At 48.0% G+C, this 17,643-nt stretch overlaps 1 protein-coding gene across 1 annotated transcript; it reads right to left on the bottom strand.

Annotated features, from left to right (window-relative positions):
* Positions 1 to 4,769: 4,769 nt before the first annotated feature.
* CUNH16orf95 (chromosome unknown C16orf95 homolog) lies at positions 4,770 to 17,301 on the bottom strand. Its single transcript, XM_040254075.1, has 7 exons — positions 17,254 to 17,301; positions 16,781 to 16,835; positions 15,916 to 16,056; positions 11,479 to 11,625; positions 10,597 to 10,633; positions 7,088 to 7,298; positions 4,770 to 5,096 (listed from the first exon to the last, which is right to left on the bottom strand). Coding segments are annotated over exons 1-7 (612 nt in total). The 5' UTR covers positions 17,256 to 17,301; the 3' UTR covers positions 4,770 to 5,077.
* Positions 17,302 to 17,643: the final 342 nt, after the last annotated feature.

The raw sequence follows: 17,643 nt of genomic DNA, 5'->3' as shown, positions 1-17,643 counted from the left end.
GAACTTTGTTTGGAATGATTGGAGGAGAGTAGGAAGGAAGGTAGCTATTTAAATAGGAAAAGAAATGAAATGATAATCTTTCTGTTTCTAATCTTTTCACTGTGTCCAGAGGTAGGAAATTACAACCTTTGGCCTCCTCTCAGGCAGGCCCTTGGATCCCAGGCTCTTGGGGGTACCCAGGGATCTAGAAGTCACAGCCATTCAAGCAGCAAGGAGCAGCTCCAAGGGTCCAGCCTGGCCAGATTCCTGCACATTTCACACCTGTACTCTAAGAGGAAACAGAACCAGAGGGCTCTACCTCAGTTTCATATGTAACATGGGGTGAAAACAGTGCCTATCTCAGAATATATTACTATTATTATTGGTCATGGCTACAACTTGACTACATGCATTGAAGGCTTGCTTGCTCTAGGCCAGGCTTTGGGCTAGTCACCAAGCCTGTTACCAACAAAGCCTCGCTTGGCAAGTCTCAGAAAGATGAAATCACTGGCCTCATCCAGCTGGCTGAACACACACACTGACCCCAGAACTGGTGGAATAGAGCAGGCCTCAGCCTGTGACAGGTGAGTAGATGGGGAGATGGGTGGATGGGATGTGACAAGTCCAACTCCTTCCTTTAGAAGAAGTATTGGAAATTTCCATGTGTTTCCTTTCTACAGTCTTTGACAAATGTTCCACAGGAGAACAAGGTTTGGCTGTGAAATACCTCATCTTTTCCCAAAGAAAAACAGCACCTCTTTTTTCTTTCTTGTAAGTGATGCAAAACATTTCACATGGCCCCAAACAGATCTAGCACCTTAAGGGTCGGGAGCTGGGGACTTCACCAAACACATACATCATTAAAGTTCCCCCTGAAGTTAATGTTACCACTGTTTTGTGCCCATGAATAAAGCATTAAACAAATATTGAGCCTGAGACACCTCATTACCCAAGGTCGTTAAGTGGCTCAGAACACCGCAGCTACATTCGAAGCCAATTAAGAGGCCTCACACTGGGTGCTGGAACCACATGAGTGGCTGGCACGACCCCTAGCACATAGTAGGCACCTCGTAAAATATGCAGAGCAATCCAACAGGATCCCCCTGCCCTGGAGATTACCTGACTCCACCAACATGCTCTTAGATCCCAGCCCTCAGGTCCCCTAGGCTGCACGAGACACAGACTACCACGCTCAGAGTTGACAACAGCTGTGAGCACAACAAGCAAATGATTGACACCAATGGTAAATACCAATGATTTCAGTTTTGTTTCCATTTAATTTTTTATTATAGTAAAATGCACAAACAAAATTTACCACCTTTACCATTAAGTGTGTCGCTCAGTCGTGCTCAACTCTTTGCAACCCCATGGACTGACTATAGCCCGCCAGCCACCACTGTCCATGGCAACCCCTCGGTGGTGGTAATGGAGGGGAGGGAGTTCTCCACAGTTCTGCCCAGGAGGACACAGACCGTGAGGTCCTAAAGCTGGCCCTCTTAGGCTGCAGAGAGCCTCTTGTACATGATCACTGATAGCAGAAAGATTACCCAGAAAGACGACTGGGAGGAGCCGGAGGAGAAAAAATGGGTAAAAGGGGGAGAGGAGGAGGCAGAGGAAATGGGACAGGAGGAGGCGGCGGAAGCTAGGGAGGGGGGAGGGGTAACGACATCAGATCCCATTTTTATTGCTATGCGACATGTCAATCACAACCAATCCATTCTGAAGGAGATCAGCCCTGGGTGTTCTTTGGAAGGAATAATGCTAAAGCTGAAACTCCAGTACTTTGGCCACCTCATGAGAAGAGTTGACTCATTGGAAAAGACTCTGATGCTGGGAGGGACTGGGGGCAGGAGGAGAAGGGGACGACAGAGGATGAGATGGCTGGATGGCATCACTGACTCGATGGACGTGAGTCTGAGTGAACTCCGGGAGTTGGTGATGGACAGGGAGGCCTGGCGTGCTGCGATTCATGGGGTCACAAAGAGTCGGACAGGACTGAGCAACTGAACTGAACTGAACAGTATCATTTTAGTGACCAGATGACAGTCTTTCAGCCTGGCATGTAGTCTCAACTCTGCCATACAGAAATCCCAGTGGTTGAGAAGGTGTGTCTGCTGGTGTCCTGGATGACCCGGAGCAGGCAGGTGGCAGGACCCACAGGAGCTGGCCCCCCTTTTGCTGCACTCTCCATCCTCCCCACCAACATCAACTCCCAGGTGACTGCATCCAGCCCCAGGGCTCCAAAACAAGCCAGATGGTGACTCAAATTTACCCCTCCAGCCACAGCTCCCCCTTCCACACAGACTCAGTTCTAACAGCGATGTCAGCAACCTCTATGTGGCTCCTCCACAGTGCCCACCACACCCACTCCTTCCGCTGCTGCTCTCCCACCCCAGCCAATCTACCAGCAAATCCTGCTGTCTCCATGCTCAGTACACACCAGGAGCTCAGGCTCATTCCCACCCTCCCAGGTAGCGAGACTGCCCCTCCTCAGTCAGTCCTCAGCATGGCCACCAGAGGGAGCAGGTTAGAAGCCAGCCTAGGGCCATTCAGTCCAGGTACTTCCGAAGGGCTTCTCCAAGTCAGAATAAACCCTGAGACCCTCAAATGATGCCAAGACCTCAGGACGAGGCCTGAGCTAACCTCCAGACCGCCATCCCTGACCACAGTCCACTTCACTCTCTGCTGTAGTCACATTGGGCTTCTAAGCTTCCTCATACTCCACGCATATCCATCCTCAGGGCCTTTGCACCTGTCGCCCCACAGTCTGGGGCTCTGTCCCCACTGTCACCCCACTCAGTCCTCCGCCTAGCATCTCCTATTCAGAGGGGCCCCACCCAATCACCACCCATCTTTTTTCTGCTTTGCCTTTCTTCCTAGCACAGTCACCACTTGACCATCTCTTTGCTTTCAGTTTCTGTAGTCAGACCTCCTGAGGAAGAAAGCTATGTCTAAGAAACAGCATGTCTCAGGTCCCAATTGTGTCAACTGATGACAATCAGAGGCCTATGAGGGTTCGTACTTTGCCATCCGAGCTCATAAACTTTAGTGACTCAGGGACCCACACCCATTAGCATGTGCTTTGCTTTATGCCTAGCTGACTTTCCATGCCTCACACACCTTTGACCATGACCTCAGCCCCCAGGACTGCACTCTGAAGTCCAAGGACATTCCAGTTAAAGATGCCTCGCTCTTCTGTCTTGCTTTAAGTACACACAGTAACTGGCATCATCAGCTGTCCTCAGGTGGAACCATGTGAGATGGCAGAAGGGATGGCGAAGGCTGTGGACAGACCACTTGCAGCAGAGGCAGCACAAACGCTGGCAAACGTATGAGGAGCTGCTCACACCTCAATTAAGCAATGCCAGTTAAAAGGTTACAGTAACAGCACGCTTTACCTCTCACATTGGCAGAGATTCAGAGGAGGAGGCATGCCCGGTGCAGGTGTGGGAAGGGAGGCCCTGTCACTGCTGCATGGTGGGGTCGCATCACAGAAGCACTCAGAAACATCACTACACCTGTGTCTGCAGAGTGGGTCCCACATTGACCTGAGCAGAAACAACAGGCAAGAGTCACCCCACAACTAGCACTCATGGCCACACCCTGAGTACACGAGTCTCTTCAGACACAGAGAAATCAGAAAGTTCATACACTGATGGTGGGAATATGAAATGGAAAATGGTGCACAGGGACCTCCCTGCCTGACAGTGCAGGAGACATGGGTTCAATCCCTGGTCCAGGAAGATTCTACATGCTGCAGAGCAACTAAGCTTGTGATCCTCAACTACTGAAACCCGGAGGCTCTGGGGCCTGAGAGCCACAATTAATGAGCCTGTGTGCCTTACTGAAGCCCATGTGCTCTAGAGCCTGTGTTCCATAACAAGAGAAGCCACTGCAATGAGAAGTCTGCACACTGCAATGAAGAATAACCCCTGCTCACCAGAACTAGAGAAAAGCCCGCACACAGCACTGAAGACTCAGAGCAACCAAAATCAAATAAGTTCTTTTTTAAACTTTGCTATAAAAAATAATAAATAAACTTAAATTTAAAATAATAATAATAATAAATAAACAAATAAAATGAGGCAGTGTTTTCCACCGTGGAAACTTGAAGCAGCTCCTCAAAATATTAAAGAGAGTTACCATACGACCCAGCACTCTCAGGTACATACCCAAGAGACATGAAACATGTTGACACCAAAAGTCATAAATAAATGTTCACAGCAGCATTATTAATGATACCCCAAAAGTATCAATAACCCAATGTCTACCAACTGATGAACAGATAAACAAGATGTGGTCTGTCCTTGCAATGCTTATTATCCAGCCATAAAAAAAGGAATGAAGCTACAGTGTGAGTGAACCTTGAAAATATTATGCCAAATGAAAACAAGCCAGATACAAAGGATACATACTCCATCTATACAAAATCGGAAAAGTGAGAAAGTAGGTTAGTGGTTTCCAGGGGTGAGGAGAGAAGGGAACAAGGAGTAAGTGCTTAATAGGTATAGAGTTTCTTTTAGGGGTGAAAATGTCTGGAATTAGGTAGCAGTGGCAATTGTACAACCTTGTAAATATAGCAAAAAAAAAAAAAACTAAATCACTCCAAAAAAGGTGAATTTTATGGTATGTGAATGATATCTCAGTTTTTAAAAATACAAAGTGCATACAATTTTATGTTACTTAAAGTGAGACCCACATGAAACAGATGCTAAAGCCGTTTCAGGATCCTCATCCAGAGGATCTCCTGTCCTTGCAAAGGGAAGAGAAGTTCAGAGATGGCCCCCTGCCCACAGGGACACAGAGGTGGAGAACGAGTCCAACTCTCACAAAGGAAAATCTGAGGAAATCATTTTTTAAAAAGTGATCACTTTAAGAATTTCACAAATAACATTTATTGATCATATTCATAATGGAATCTCACCCACATTAACAGCAACTCCACTACAGCTAAAAATCACCTGATGATAAATAACTTGCATTGACTGAGAGAACAGCGGACTATCACAGACTCCCTGATTTGATGGCTTTTGTTAAAGACCTTGAGGAGGATGGACATTTTTGTTGATGTTCTTGACAGGAGCCGTTGATTCCAACTTCATACCCAAAAAAGCTGGCTAGAAAGCAAAGAGAAAAGCAATTACTAGGAACTGACCCCCAAAATGAAACCACACTGGCCTTGTAGGACCCGTGTGATGAATCTCTCCACGGTGGGGGGTGGAGGAAACCCCGCGGCAGAGCAGGATGCACACTCGGCCACTGAGGGGCCTGCGCAGGAGACAGGGAGCCACCCTGGCTGGCTCACTGTCCAGGGTGCGACCTGAGGTGAGGCACTCAGCCCCCTCAGGCCCCTCAGCCCCCTCTCCCCTTCTGGGCTCCAAGGAGAACACCAGCTCTGCAGAACTGTAGAAGGAACTGAATAAAACGAAGGCACAGCAAGTCCAGACCAGAAGGGAAGGGTTGACTCATCACTACTCTTCTGGGCTCCCTGTTGGGCAGGGTCGGAGCTCATCCATTCTCCTATGGCCTCTGAGTTCTAGCAAGCCTCTGCCAGGCCAGTAGATGGGCCAACAGCTTCTCCTGAGATAAACTGGGTGTGCGCTTTGCAGGATCTCACAGGGCACCCCACATACACCCCAGGCAGGTAAGGAATTTCTCCTAACAGCTGGTTAGTGCCTGACCTCTGCCCCAAGATCCTGGCTCAGAAGCAAACACCTCCCATAAAAGTATTAGCAATTTTCCTTTGGCCCACCTGGACCACCTATTAATACTTAATATGGATCATCTACAGACAAGTTTCTATCTTTGCTCTTCCCAGAGTGGGTACCAGGGAGTCCAGCTAAATTTGACATCAAGTTGGCAAACACAAAAACAAACATGAAACTTAAAGAAAAACAGAGAAGGAAGTCTCACAGTGCTGACCCATTCAGATCATGCAAAGCTGACAGAACCCTGGCCAGCTCCTTCCTCTGGGCACTCGCCCTGGAGAAGCTGCAACCCAGGTCCACTATAGGCACCTGTATGCAAATGTACATCATGGTGTCATATGTGACCACAGGGAGCGCCCAATACTAGGAGAGTGGCCAGGAAGGATGCAGGGAGAGGAATTTCCACTTCCAGACAAGATGGAGTGACAATGACAGAGCTGGTTTCCTATTTGAACAACTGAAAAACTAGGCAAAAGACATCTGAAACTGTTTTCAGACACTGGACATTTTCTGGAATATTCCTCTTACAACTGGGTGGAGGAGACAGACAAAAAGTAAATAAGTCAATATATGTAAATTCTAACTGTGCACATTTGCATACTGATATGTATTTGCATGCCTTCTATTTACATATTGGTGTGTGTTTGTATATATTTATATATAGGTGTGATAAAAGAAACAGGAAGAAGAAGATGGATGGGGTAATGGTTGGGGACATGGGTAAACTGGGGCATTAAGAGGAGGAGAAGGAGGAGAGCTGTTACTGAGGGGATTAAAGCAAGTAACCAGGTAAGGAGAGGCCCTGCAGTGAACCTGAGGTTGCCCTGGAGGCTTCCTGGGTGGTGGCAGAGGCAGAGTAGGGCCCCAGGTGAGAAATGCAGGCCTGGGCAAGGCCAGGTGTGTTCAAGGCTGGAGAAAGCTTTTCAATATGGAGCCTTGATAGTCGGGGCCGGGCTGTGAGAGAGGCAGCAGGTTTCCCAAGGCTGTAGTGTGCTTAAACTCCAGAGGGATGACTGGTCAGGCTGGCATAAAATCTACTTCCCACTCCAACACAACAGAAGTTTGCAGAAACTGAAACCAGTGGTCTTTGGGGGGCAGGGGAATTTAGAAACTTGAGAACAGGGAAGAGGTGAGGAAATAAAGGTGGGTAGATGCTCCACCACCCTACCACTGGCCCTAACCTTGATGCATCTGGTTTGTTCTTCCCTTGCATTTTCTGGAAGAAGATGTGTGTGTCAGGTACAAGCAACTGATGGTAACAACATAACAGTAATCAGAGCGGTGCCCACCTCTCACCCTCTGCTGTGCGACAACCAAGTTCTCCCACACCCTCAACTCAACTAAACCCCAGGATGTAAGATAAGCCCAAGGCCACCACTATCCCACCCACACCTGCTTACCGGATGGCCTCCATGACCCTCAGCAGGGCATGGAGGAGTGTCAGGAGGCTGAGGTTGAGGGGCAGGAGGGAGGCTGGGGGGCTTTCTGGCTGCCCCGAGGCCACCGGCCCAGCCTGGTGAAGGGCCTGGAGCTGCTGCCACTTGAGGAGATGGCGCCCTTCACCACAGATCCGCCAGCAGTTGTACCTCGAGCGCACATCCAGAGGGGCTTCTAGGCAGAGAAAGTGAGTCAGGCCCCGAGGGGTGTGGGGACAGGGTACTCTAGAGTCTGCACCCATGAGAGAGCCCTCGGGAAAAGGAACCAGGTGTCACAGCAAGGCAGGTCGCAGCCCTGGGGTGTGGGCACTCACGCAGCGCCAATGCAGATGAAGACAGCACAGCTATGTGTTTGTTTCTAGGGCAACTGTGGGTCTTTGTGGCTCTGTTTTCTGAGTCTTTATCTTTTAGAGCTGCCTACTGAAATATTTATGAATGAAAGGATATGGTAGTTAGTGGTGATCTGCTCCACAGTAATCTTTTTCTTTTTTCTTTTTTTTTGGGGGGGGAGGGGGTATGGAGTGGGTGAAGCACAGAAGAAAACAAATCATCCAGGACTTGATCAGTTGATCGTGGCTGTAGCCGAGGGAAGGGAACATGGGCTTTTGCAGAGTATCTGAAACTTCCTATAATAAGCAGTAAACAACCACCACAAACACAAATGGAATTCAAACATCTCTATCTCCTCAATGCTCTTTAGCTTTTTCAAGACCTGCTTTGGTCACATGTGACCCTCTTGATGTTATACCTCTTATTTATTTTTACTATGCTATTAATATGCTACTACTAAAAATGTAGTACCCTGACTCTAATCATACTAATATAAAATACATTCTTAACAAATAGAAACTATATTTTCTTTATAAAAAACTCTATCACAAGAGCATAAAGAAGAAAAGCACATGAGCCCTCTATTTACAAGATCAGAAACACAGATTTTTCTAAAATGGAAATCAGCTGGATTTGAGGCCAACGAACCATCTCTTATTTTTAGGTCACTCTGTATGAAGCTCCAGAGAAGGCAATAGCAACCCACTCCGGTACTCTTGCCTGGAAAATTCCATGGACGGAGGAGCCTGGTAGGCTCCAGTGCATGGGGTCGCTAGGAGTCAGACACAACTGAGCGACTTCACTTTGACTTTTCACTTTCACGCATTGGAGAAGGAAATGGCAACCCACTCCAGTGTTCTTACCAGGAGAATCCCAGGGACGGGGGAGCCTGGTGGGCTGCCGTCTATGGGGTCGCACAGAGTTGGACACGACTGAAGCGACTTAGCAGCAGCAGCAGCAGTAGCAGTATGAAGCTCAGAGAAGAGAAGGCTCCCTAACCTCCTAGTGGCAGTGAGAATGGCACTCACTCCCGTCCTGTGAACACATTCTCATTCCTGTCCTTGAATGGGTTTGAGGCTTGAAATATTATTAACATAAATCACCTGAACTATAAAACCATGGCTGGAGTAAAAATTAATACTGATTTTTAACAGTGTTATCAATGGATGCATGATTCACTAATAAAACAACTAAGCTTTTATACTTTCTTAAAGATGCAGAGTAGTCAAAGCCAAAACAACCAATAAAAATGAATCACTAAATTGGTGACTACACAGTGAGAAGAGCAGTTTCTCAGGTGGTTCTCATTCTACAGCCACTTTCTTTAATAAAGTGATTTCTGGCTCTTCCACCTAAAACTTGAGGCAACGTGTTGCTGTCTGTTTTGTTCACCATGCACACACACACACCCCAAAAGCCTCTCTTTGCTGGGCTGACCTGCCCCTTTCCCACTCACAAGGATTACCTGTGACTGTCAGCTCAGACACACGAAAACAAACTTCACCAACACATAAACAGAGCTTTCATTTTTAAATTGACACTGCTGCTGCTAAGTCGTATCAGTCGTGTCCAACTCTGTGTGACCCCGTAGACAGCAGCCCACCAGGCTCCTCTGTCCCTGGGATTCTCTAGGCAAGAATATTGGAGTGGGTTGCCATTTCCTTCTCCAATGCATGAAAGTGAAAAGTGAAAGTGAAGTCGCTCAGTCGTGTCCGACTCTTAGCGACCCCATGGACTATAGCCCACCAGGCTCCTCCATCCATGGGATTCTCCAGGCAAGAGTACTGGAGTGGGGTGTCATTGCCTTCTCTGAAATTGACACTAGTGGAGTCCTATTGCCTGGGTTACACTGACATGTTATTCTACATTGCAATGTGTTAGGGGGTCCGTTTCATCATCCCTAACAGCTGTGGACTCTAGGTAGCCGGTGCCACATTTCAAATGCACCTCTATTTATGTCCATCCTCCCACCAAGAGACACTTAAGTTGCTTCCAATTTTTCGCCAAAGAAATCACTGCTATAGACAAACATGCGTGGAGTGCCCACAGATATTACCCAGACATGGGCTTGTTGGATTAAAGATTTTTCACATTATAAAATTTGATTGATACCTCCAAACCTCCTGCCAAAGGCTGTGACAATTCATGCTCCTCCTAACTGTGCTTTTAAAATCAGGAAACAGTTAAGTACCTTCTCCATGAAGAGGTGAGCATGAGAGGTAGTGGCCGCTCATTTCCCAACCACTCTACCCCGACCTGCACACACCCAGGCTCTGGGTGGGCCGCTCAAATCACCTGCTCATCACAAGAACCCCTTGTCAGACACCCAACCTCTCAGTTCTCTCCAGTTCCTCCTCCACAGAGTCCATCAAGGGCACTGAAAAAGGGGAGGGTGTGATCTGACTGCACAAAACATGTCCACTCCCTTGCTCACATGCAATGCAGAGAAAGCAGCCCTGTCAACCATCTGTGAGGAACAGCACCTCTGCTCATTTCAGAGATGGAGAAAGTAAAGGTGCAAGTAGAGACACCATCTCCTGGCGCACTGAGACTGAGCGTGTGAGGACACGTGCACATTAGGCCACATATAAGGATACGTGAACATACCTTGTCATGATTATGAACTGGTGTGAACATGTAAGTATATGCTATGCCTGTCACGAACATATGAATATATGTATACACTGTATGATGAATATATGCATAAGTGTGGTGTCATGAACATACAATGTGTCATGAATACATGAATATAGAAATATGTCAACATACAAGCCTATACATTGTCATAAATACATATTTATATACAACACATACATACACAAGTCATATCATGAATTATAGATTAGAGCTTAAAATACACTTCAGATACCACCTAACCCCAGATTGCAAATTGGTTTCATCCTAAGAGTCAATATTGATAACTGGTAGAGTCTGAGGCTTCTCTGGGTTCACTGGGAAAAGATGAGGGGTGATTAGTGATGCCTGGTAAGGGTAGGTGTTGGAGAAGTGGTGTGTGTGCCAGACTGTGGCCTTCTCTGTTATACCCATCATGACAGAAGTCTACCCTATTCCCATCATGATGTTCATGAGAACCCCATCTTCCTTGGGGAGGGGGGCGATGAGACACGTGTGCACTGAGTTACCTGGGACGCCTTTAAAATTCTGCTGCCTTTTCACCACCTAGGATAAAAGATAAGAACGTGGGCAATTGCATCAGCCCAGTGATCCACCAAGAGGGGTGCCCAGTGACTTAGCCTGGAGACCCCCAGAAAGGGGTCCAAGACCAGCTCAGAATGCAAGTTATGTTCTCTTTTTAAAAGGCCTCTAGGTTTTAATTCTGGTGACAGTTTGCTACTTGCTGACAGAAAACCAGCAGATGGAATGTGGGTGAAGGCAAAAGAAGCCTCTAATTCCAGGACACTCGGAAAGCAAGGGAGAAGAGTGGCCCTGGAACTGAGCGGGGCTGGGCCTGGCCAACCATACCCCACCACAAACTGACCTGGAACCCAGAGCTGTGGAGGCAGCCAGACAGAGCCGAAGAGTGAGCACACACTCATGAGCTACAGTGCCTCCCCAGAACACTCGCTCCATGCCTGCCAGGCTAGGGCTACAAGTGCAGGATGCTCAGACAGGCCAAGGGAAGTGAGGTAGAGGGGAGGCAAGGAGCAGCAGGGTGGGGTGGGGAGAAAGAGAGAGGGAGGTGAGCAAGTTGGAGAAGAGGGAAGAGAAAGGAGAGGGGGAGGAGGAGGGGCAGAAGAAGCGATGGGAAAGGTGGCAGCAGACCCTCCTCAGAGTGCAGTGTATCGCACCCTTCCCAACACCACCAGCACACCTGACCTGGGCCTGCCCTGAGTACCACTGGTCTCCTGTTCTCTGCTGCCCTAGGCCACAGCTTGGAGGAGACCCCCATACACCAGTGGAGGCCACTGTGGGGAAGGAACCCGGCACCCTTCCCCTTATCTCTGGGTCCCCCTCGGCCCACCCCTCACTTTCAGGCCTTGCTGCCATATGAGCCTCCCTCTTACCTTCTTGTGAGACCTCAGGACCTGGGGCACCCAGTAGGGCATCACGGCCTGATCCCTAGGCATCGGGAGGTGGCCCCCAAAGCGGTGGCATGGGCAGGGGCATGCCTTGGCGGTTTTGGGAATATAAGACTGGACCATCTTTTGGATCTAACAGAGGAAGGGAAGAAAAGGTCCAAAGAGGAGTGGAGCCACACCCTAGAAAACCTCAGCCTCAGGGACAGGGCCCTGGAGAGTGCCTCTCCTATACCCCTCCCACAGGACACCCCGACTGCCCGGCTGAGGGAGCAGGTCCCCCCATCATGATATTCCCAGGGGTGGCCAGCACCCTCATTACCCACCACCTGCACATCTGCAGAGCATGGTGCTGTGGTGGGACACATGGGGGGAGTCAGGAGACCTGGCTCCGTCCTGAAACTGCTGGCCTCCAGGAGCACCCTTGGTACCACATTTAGCCCCTCTGAGCCTCAGCGATCTCAGTGAGAGAGAGGACTCTGCCAGCACCTTGACCACACTGGTCAGAGTCTAACATGGATAGTCTTCAGTCCAGCAGTTGCACTTCTGGGACTGCATCCAGCAAAGACACGTGTGCATTTGCTCAAGAACACTCAGTGCAGCACTGACTGTAGTGACAAAACAGCCAGAATCTGGTAATAAGGGACAATAAGTAATGGACACAGGAACAAAGGGAATGGATGGCCTTTGGAAAGAATGATGCAGATCTGTCTGTCCTGACATACAGTGAGCACAGAGATGCAATATTAAGTGAGAAATGCAGCACTGTGAATAGAGCATACTACCATTTACATCAAAAATGGTAATAAAAAAATAAAAAAAGAATATGTGTGCAGTGTTGCTTGTATATGAGTTGTGGTGGGTCAGACCCTTACCCCAATGCCTCATCACCACACCTAGCCTCACCCTTTGCCCTGCAATTCTGCAGTTCCTCCCAGAAGAGTAGACTCTGCCCCTTGACTCTGGTCAGATCATATACTGGACTGGCCAACAGAATAAGTAGGAAGTGACAGTAGCCAGATCTGTCAGGCTGAAGACCTCATAGGTGTCCAGCTGCCCTCACATCTCTGCCATGGCCACAAGACAGTGCCTGGGACAGCCCACTGACCCCAAGATCGGGATACCTGAGGCCAAGCTGCCAGCAGAGTGTCCCTCAGCCACATGAGCTATCACAGTGACTGCTGTATCAAGTAAGGTCTTAGGGTGACTTGTACATTGCTAGCCAAGCAACACAAGCACGGAAAACCTCCAGAAGGCCAAATGAGGACACCTCTGGAACAGGTGTAGGACAGAGAGTTCTGTGTACCACACCCCTGCTGCACTGCGGGAATTTCCAACCATGTACTCAGAGCTCACATTATAAAACATAATCAAAACTACTTTGAGTAACCCTTGCAACCTCCTGAGGCCACAGGAGGACTGCACTGGAGCCTGGGTGTAAGATGTGCTGCCAAGCACAGACAATGCCGTAGGAAGGAGGAAGGGAGTCCTGGACCTCCTCCAAAGGAGACAAGATGAGGCCTGGAGACCCGGGCACCTCCCTGCACCCTGGCTCCTTGTCACCATGGCACAGGACCCCTCTCAAATAGGGCCCTTTTGCCCGCCAGGATAAGGATACTCTGGCCACTTCTACTCAATCCACCCATGCCTGCTAAGCCCATTCTCCATGGCAGGTGCTGCACCAGAAGCAACAAGACCCCATACTGCCCACAGCAGCTCCCTGCACAGCACCGTCCACTGGGAAAGAAGAAACACTGGGACTCAGGGAGCAGAGCTGGGAGAACATTCAGGCCAGAGGGACAGCTAGGTTGAGAATCAAGAGAGCAACCATGCCTGCTGAGAGTCCCAAAGACATGACAAGAGAACTGCCGGGGCACCCACACAGCAATCATTCCTCCTCTTGTTAAAAGAAACCAACTTTGTTTACGATGCAAAGCGGCCAGGTCAGGGATCAGCCAGCCCCACTTGCCAACAAAGGGTATGGGGGGTAAGGGGACAAAAAAGCTTGGGCTTCTGGGAATGTTTTATCCCTGAAAAGGAGGAGAAGGTAGGAGGTAAGCTTTTGGAAGACTCTGAAAGACCCACTTTCTGCCATGTGCACTGTCATATAAGACAGAGACCCATATAAGACCTCTCTCCCAACATCTAAAACCACTAGAAATGAAAAATAACACCAACTCTACACAAAGTCTTCCTGAAAACGGAAAAGATTCATTTCTGATAAAAGCTCTCAACCAACTAGAAATAGAAGTGAAATCCTCAGCCTGATAAAAGGCAACCATGATCCACCACTGTGCTGGGGACAGGCATGCCTAAGCAAGATCCAGGAAAGACTAAATTATTAAATTGATCATTGGACTTCATCAAAATTTAAAACTTCTGCTCTTTGAAAGACAGTGATAAGAGAATTAAAAGACAAGTCAAAAACGTGGAGAACTTGCAAACCAAATATCTAATAAAGGACTTGTATCCAGATATATAAAGAACTCTCAATACTCAGTAATTAAAAAAAAAAAGCAACTCAACTTTTTTAATGGGCAAAATACTTGAACAGACAGAAATTAAGTAAGATATGCATATGGTAAAAATATACGAAGATATGCTCAACATCATTAGTAACTGTGGAAATAAACAAGTTAAAGCCTCAATGAGAGGGAATTCCCTAGTGGTCCAGGGATTGGGACTCTGCACTTTCACTGCCTGGAGTGCAGGTTCAGTCCCTTTTCAGGGAACTGAGATCCCACAATCTTTGAAACCAAAATTTTAAAAATGTTTTAATTAAAAAAACATACAATGAGATAAACACCTATTAAGATGGCCATAAATTAAAACACTCACCAAGCCAAGCATTCAGGAAGACATGAAGGAACTGGAACTTTATACATTGTTGGGAAGAATATAAAATGGAACAACCATTTTTGCAAAACAGGTGGCAGTTTCTTAGAAAGTTAAACATACGCCTCCCATACAATGTAGCAATGCCTTTCCTAGGTGCTTGCCCAAGAAAAGTAAAGGCTGCTGCTGCTGCTGCTAAGTCGCTTCAGTCGAGCAGACTCTATGCGACCCCATAGATGGCAGCCCACCAGGCTCCCCCGTCCCTGGGATTCTCCAGGCAAGAACACTGGAGTGGGTTGCCATTTCCTTCTCCAATGCGTGAAAATGAAAAGTGAAAGTGAAGTCGCTCAGTTGTGTCTGACTCTTAGCGACCCCATGGACTGCAGCCCACCAGGCTTCTCCGTCCGTGGGATTTTCCAGGCAAGAGTGCTGGAGTGGGGTGCCATCACCTTCTCCAAAAATGAAGGCATGTTCACACAAAGACTTATACACAGATGTTCACAGCAGCTTTATTTGTTGGACAAAATAGAAAAAAAACTGGAAATGATCCACATGTCTTTCACTGGATGAATGGTCTATCCATATAACAACACATTACTCAGCAGTAAAAAGGAATGAACTATCAATGAACACAACCATACAGATGAATCTCAAAAATAATCATGCTGAGCAAAAGAAGCCCCTGGAGAAGGAGATGGCAACTCACTCCAGTATTCTTGCCTGGGAAATCCCATGGACAGAGGAGCCTGGTGGGCTATATAGTCCATGGAGCCGCAAAGAGGCAGACATGACTCAGCGACTAAACCACCACCACCACAAAAGAAACCAAACCAAAAAAAAAAGCACATACTATACAATTCCATTTATACAAAATTCAAGGAAATGCAAACGAATCTAGTAACAGAAACAGACCCATGGTTGCCTGGGGACTGTGGGGAGAGAGGGTTGAGTGGAATTACAAAAGGGAACAAGGAGGACTTCCCTAGTGGTTCAGTAGTTAAGAATCCGCCTGCCAATGCATGGTTCATGGGTTCAATCCCTGGTTCAGGAAGATTCTACGAGACAGGAAGCAGCTAAGCCCGTGCACCACAACCACTGAGCCCACACTCCAGAGGCCACAAGCTGCATCTACTGAGCCTTTGTGCTGCAACTACTGGAGTCCATACTCCACAACAAGAGAAGCCACCACAGTGAGGAGTCCATGCACTGCAACTAGAGAGTAGCCCCCACTCACCTCAACTAGGGAAAAGCCTGAGCACACCAATGAAGACCCAGCACAGCAAAACATAAATAAATAAATAAAATTTTGAAAAGGGTACAAGGAAACCTTTCAGGGTTGTGTACATGTACTGTACTATACCATTTTATACAAGGGTCTTGAGCACCCTGGATTTTGGTATCTACATGCATCCTGGAACCAATCCCCTGTGAATATCTAGAGATGACTGTACACTATCACAATTATGGTGGTGGTTTCATGGGAGTGTGCATATGTCAAGATTTATCAAACAGGACATTTTATATGTGTGCCATTTTATCACATGTCAATCATATCTCCATAAATCTGAACCCCTGATTCAAGTCACCTACCTGATTTTGGGGTCTCAAGGAGAGAGGGACCCAGTAAGGTAGTGCTGCCTTAGCCCTGGGCACTGGCAGGTAGCCCCCAAATTTGGCCTGGCACTCACAGCAGATGGGCTCTCGATGAACAGGGCTGGGGACAGGACACATCTGAGCAAGAGGCAGACAAAACAGAATTTAATGTGATGCTGCATTAGTGATGCAAGCCAAGGCACTCTCTGAATGGTAAATCCACACTCAGAGGGAGCAAGGTTAAGACATGGCATCCAGGGCAAGTGCAGGGACAGGGGCCTCAGCTACTGCAGACTGTCCTGAGATCCTCCAAAGTCACCTGGAGGGGGACCACAGAGCCTGCAGACCCGGTGTGCTGGGATGTGCAATCACTTACAGTCACATTACTATGAGCAAGTCTTGGATCTCTCTTTCTAAAAATGGAGAAATACAACCAACTCTAGGATGGATGACTGCTCTTTCTGCGGTTGTCCACATCAGTCTGCATACAGAACTTTGTTTGTAAACCTTCCACATCCATCCCATATGATCCCACCACACCCACAGGCTCGGGGAGAGGGAAAGTCATCCTCCCCAGGAGCAGATAGAGCTGCCCAGAACAGATACATTGAGGGGCAGCATTGGTTCTCCCATGCCTCCTAAACCCCTGTCTCAAAGTAGCATGAGGCACTGAGGGGCAGGGAAGGCAGTGGGTGACCCTATATAGAGATTTCAGGGCTTGCATGGCCCCTTAAACCATGGACCCCACTGGCTGACACACCCTCTCATGAGATGCTGCTTCTGGACCCACATTTTCTGCTCTACTCCCCACCAAAGGGCATGTCAGTGTTGGGGCAAAGTACTTGAGGTTTGCTTTCCTTACCGAATGATCGATGAGACACACTTCTTTCCCAAAAGCTGGAAATGTGCTTCTTTTCCTAGAAAAGAAGAAGGCTTAGAAACTTCTGGACTTTGTGTACATTGGAGACACGGATGCTAGTATGAGAGCCTGAGCCAGCCTGGCTCGTATCATTAAACCCCAAGAGTGGAATGTGAAAGTGAAAGTTTAGTCGCTCAGTCGTGCCTCTTTGCGACCCCATTGACTGTAGCCTACCAGGCCCCTCTGTCCATGGGATTTTCCAGGCAAGAGTACTGGAGTGGGTTGCCATTCCCTCCTCCAGAGGATCTTCCCAACCCAGGGATGGAACTCAGGTCTCCCACATTGTAGGCAGATGCTTTACTGTCTGAGCCACCAGGGAAGTCCTAGTCAACTGCCCCCCAAGAGTGGAAAGGGTCATCATTCTGAGCCTAAGAGGGGCAGAGGATGACAACAGAAGCAGGTAGATACACACTCACATGCTAAGGTCTAGGGTTTCCCATATGTCGAGCTATTGTGGAATCCTGCATCCTCAAAGGGTTTAGCTGGAATCATCCTGGGTTGGGAAGATCCCCTGGAGAAGGAAATAGCAACCCACTCCAGTATTCTTGCCTGGAGAATCCCATGGACAGAGGACCCTAGTAGGCTACAGTCCATGGGCTCGCAAGAGTCGGATATGACTTAGGAACTAAATCACCACCACCAGGCACACTCCAGCTAAACCTACGCTAGGACCTTTGGGAAAGACAGGAACATTCCAACCTGGTGAGAACTTTCCAAGATGTGTAGCTGCCAACCACAATACATGCTTTATCATACACCCTGAGCTTACTTAGAATTCTGAAGGAAAATACTGTCAAAACCGTACA

The sequence above is a fragment of the Oryx dammah genome, unplaced genomic scaffold (assembly GCF_014754425.2).
Source record: "Oryx dammah isolate SB20612 unplaced genomic scaffold, SCBI_Odam_1.1 HiC_scaffold_13, whole genome shotgun sequence".
NCBI lineage: Eukaryota > Metazoa > Chordata > Mammalia > Artiodactyla > Bovidae > Oryx > Oryx dammah.
Note: the sequence above shows the minus strand (reverse complement) of the source record. Positions and strands in the feature narration are given on the sequence as shown.

Bases quoted from the DNA above. Each gene is read 5' to 3' on its own strand.
- CUNH16orf95 (XM_040254075.1), bottom strand. The intron at 11,626-15,915 runs GTAGGTGACTTG...TTCCTCTGTTAG, and splicing joins CCTTGAGACCCCAAAATCAG to ATCCAAAAGATGGTCCAGTC. The intron at 7,299-10,596 runs GTAACTCAGTGC...TTCTCTGCCTAG, and splicing joins GAATTTTAAAGGCGTCCCAG to AAGCCCCTCTGGATGTGCGC.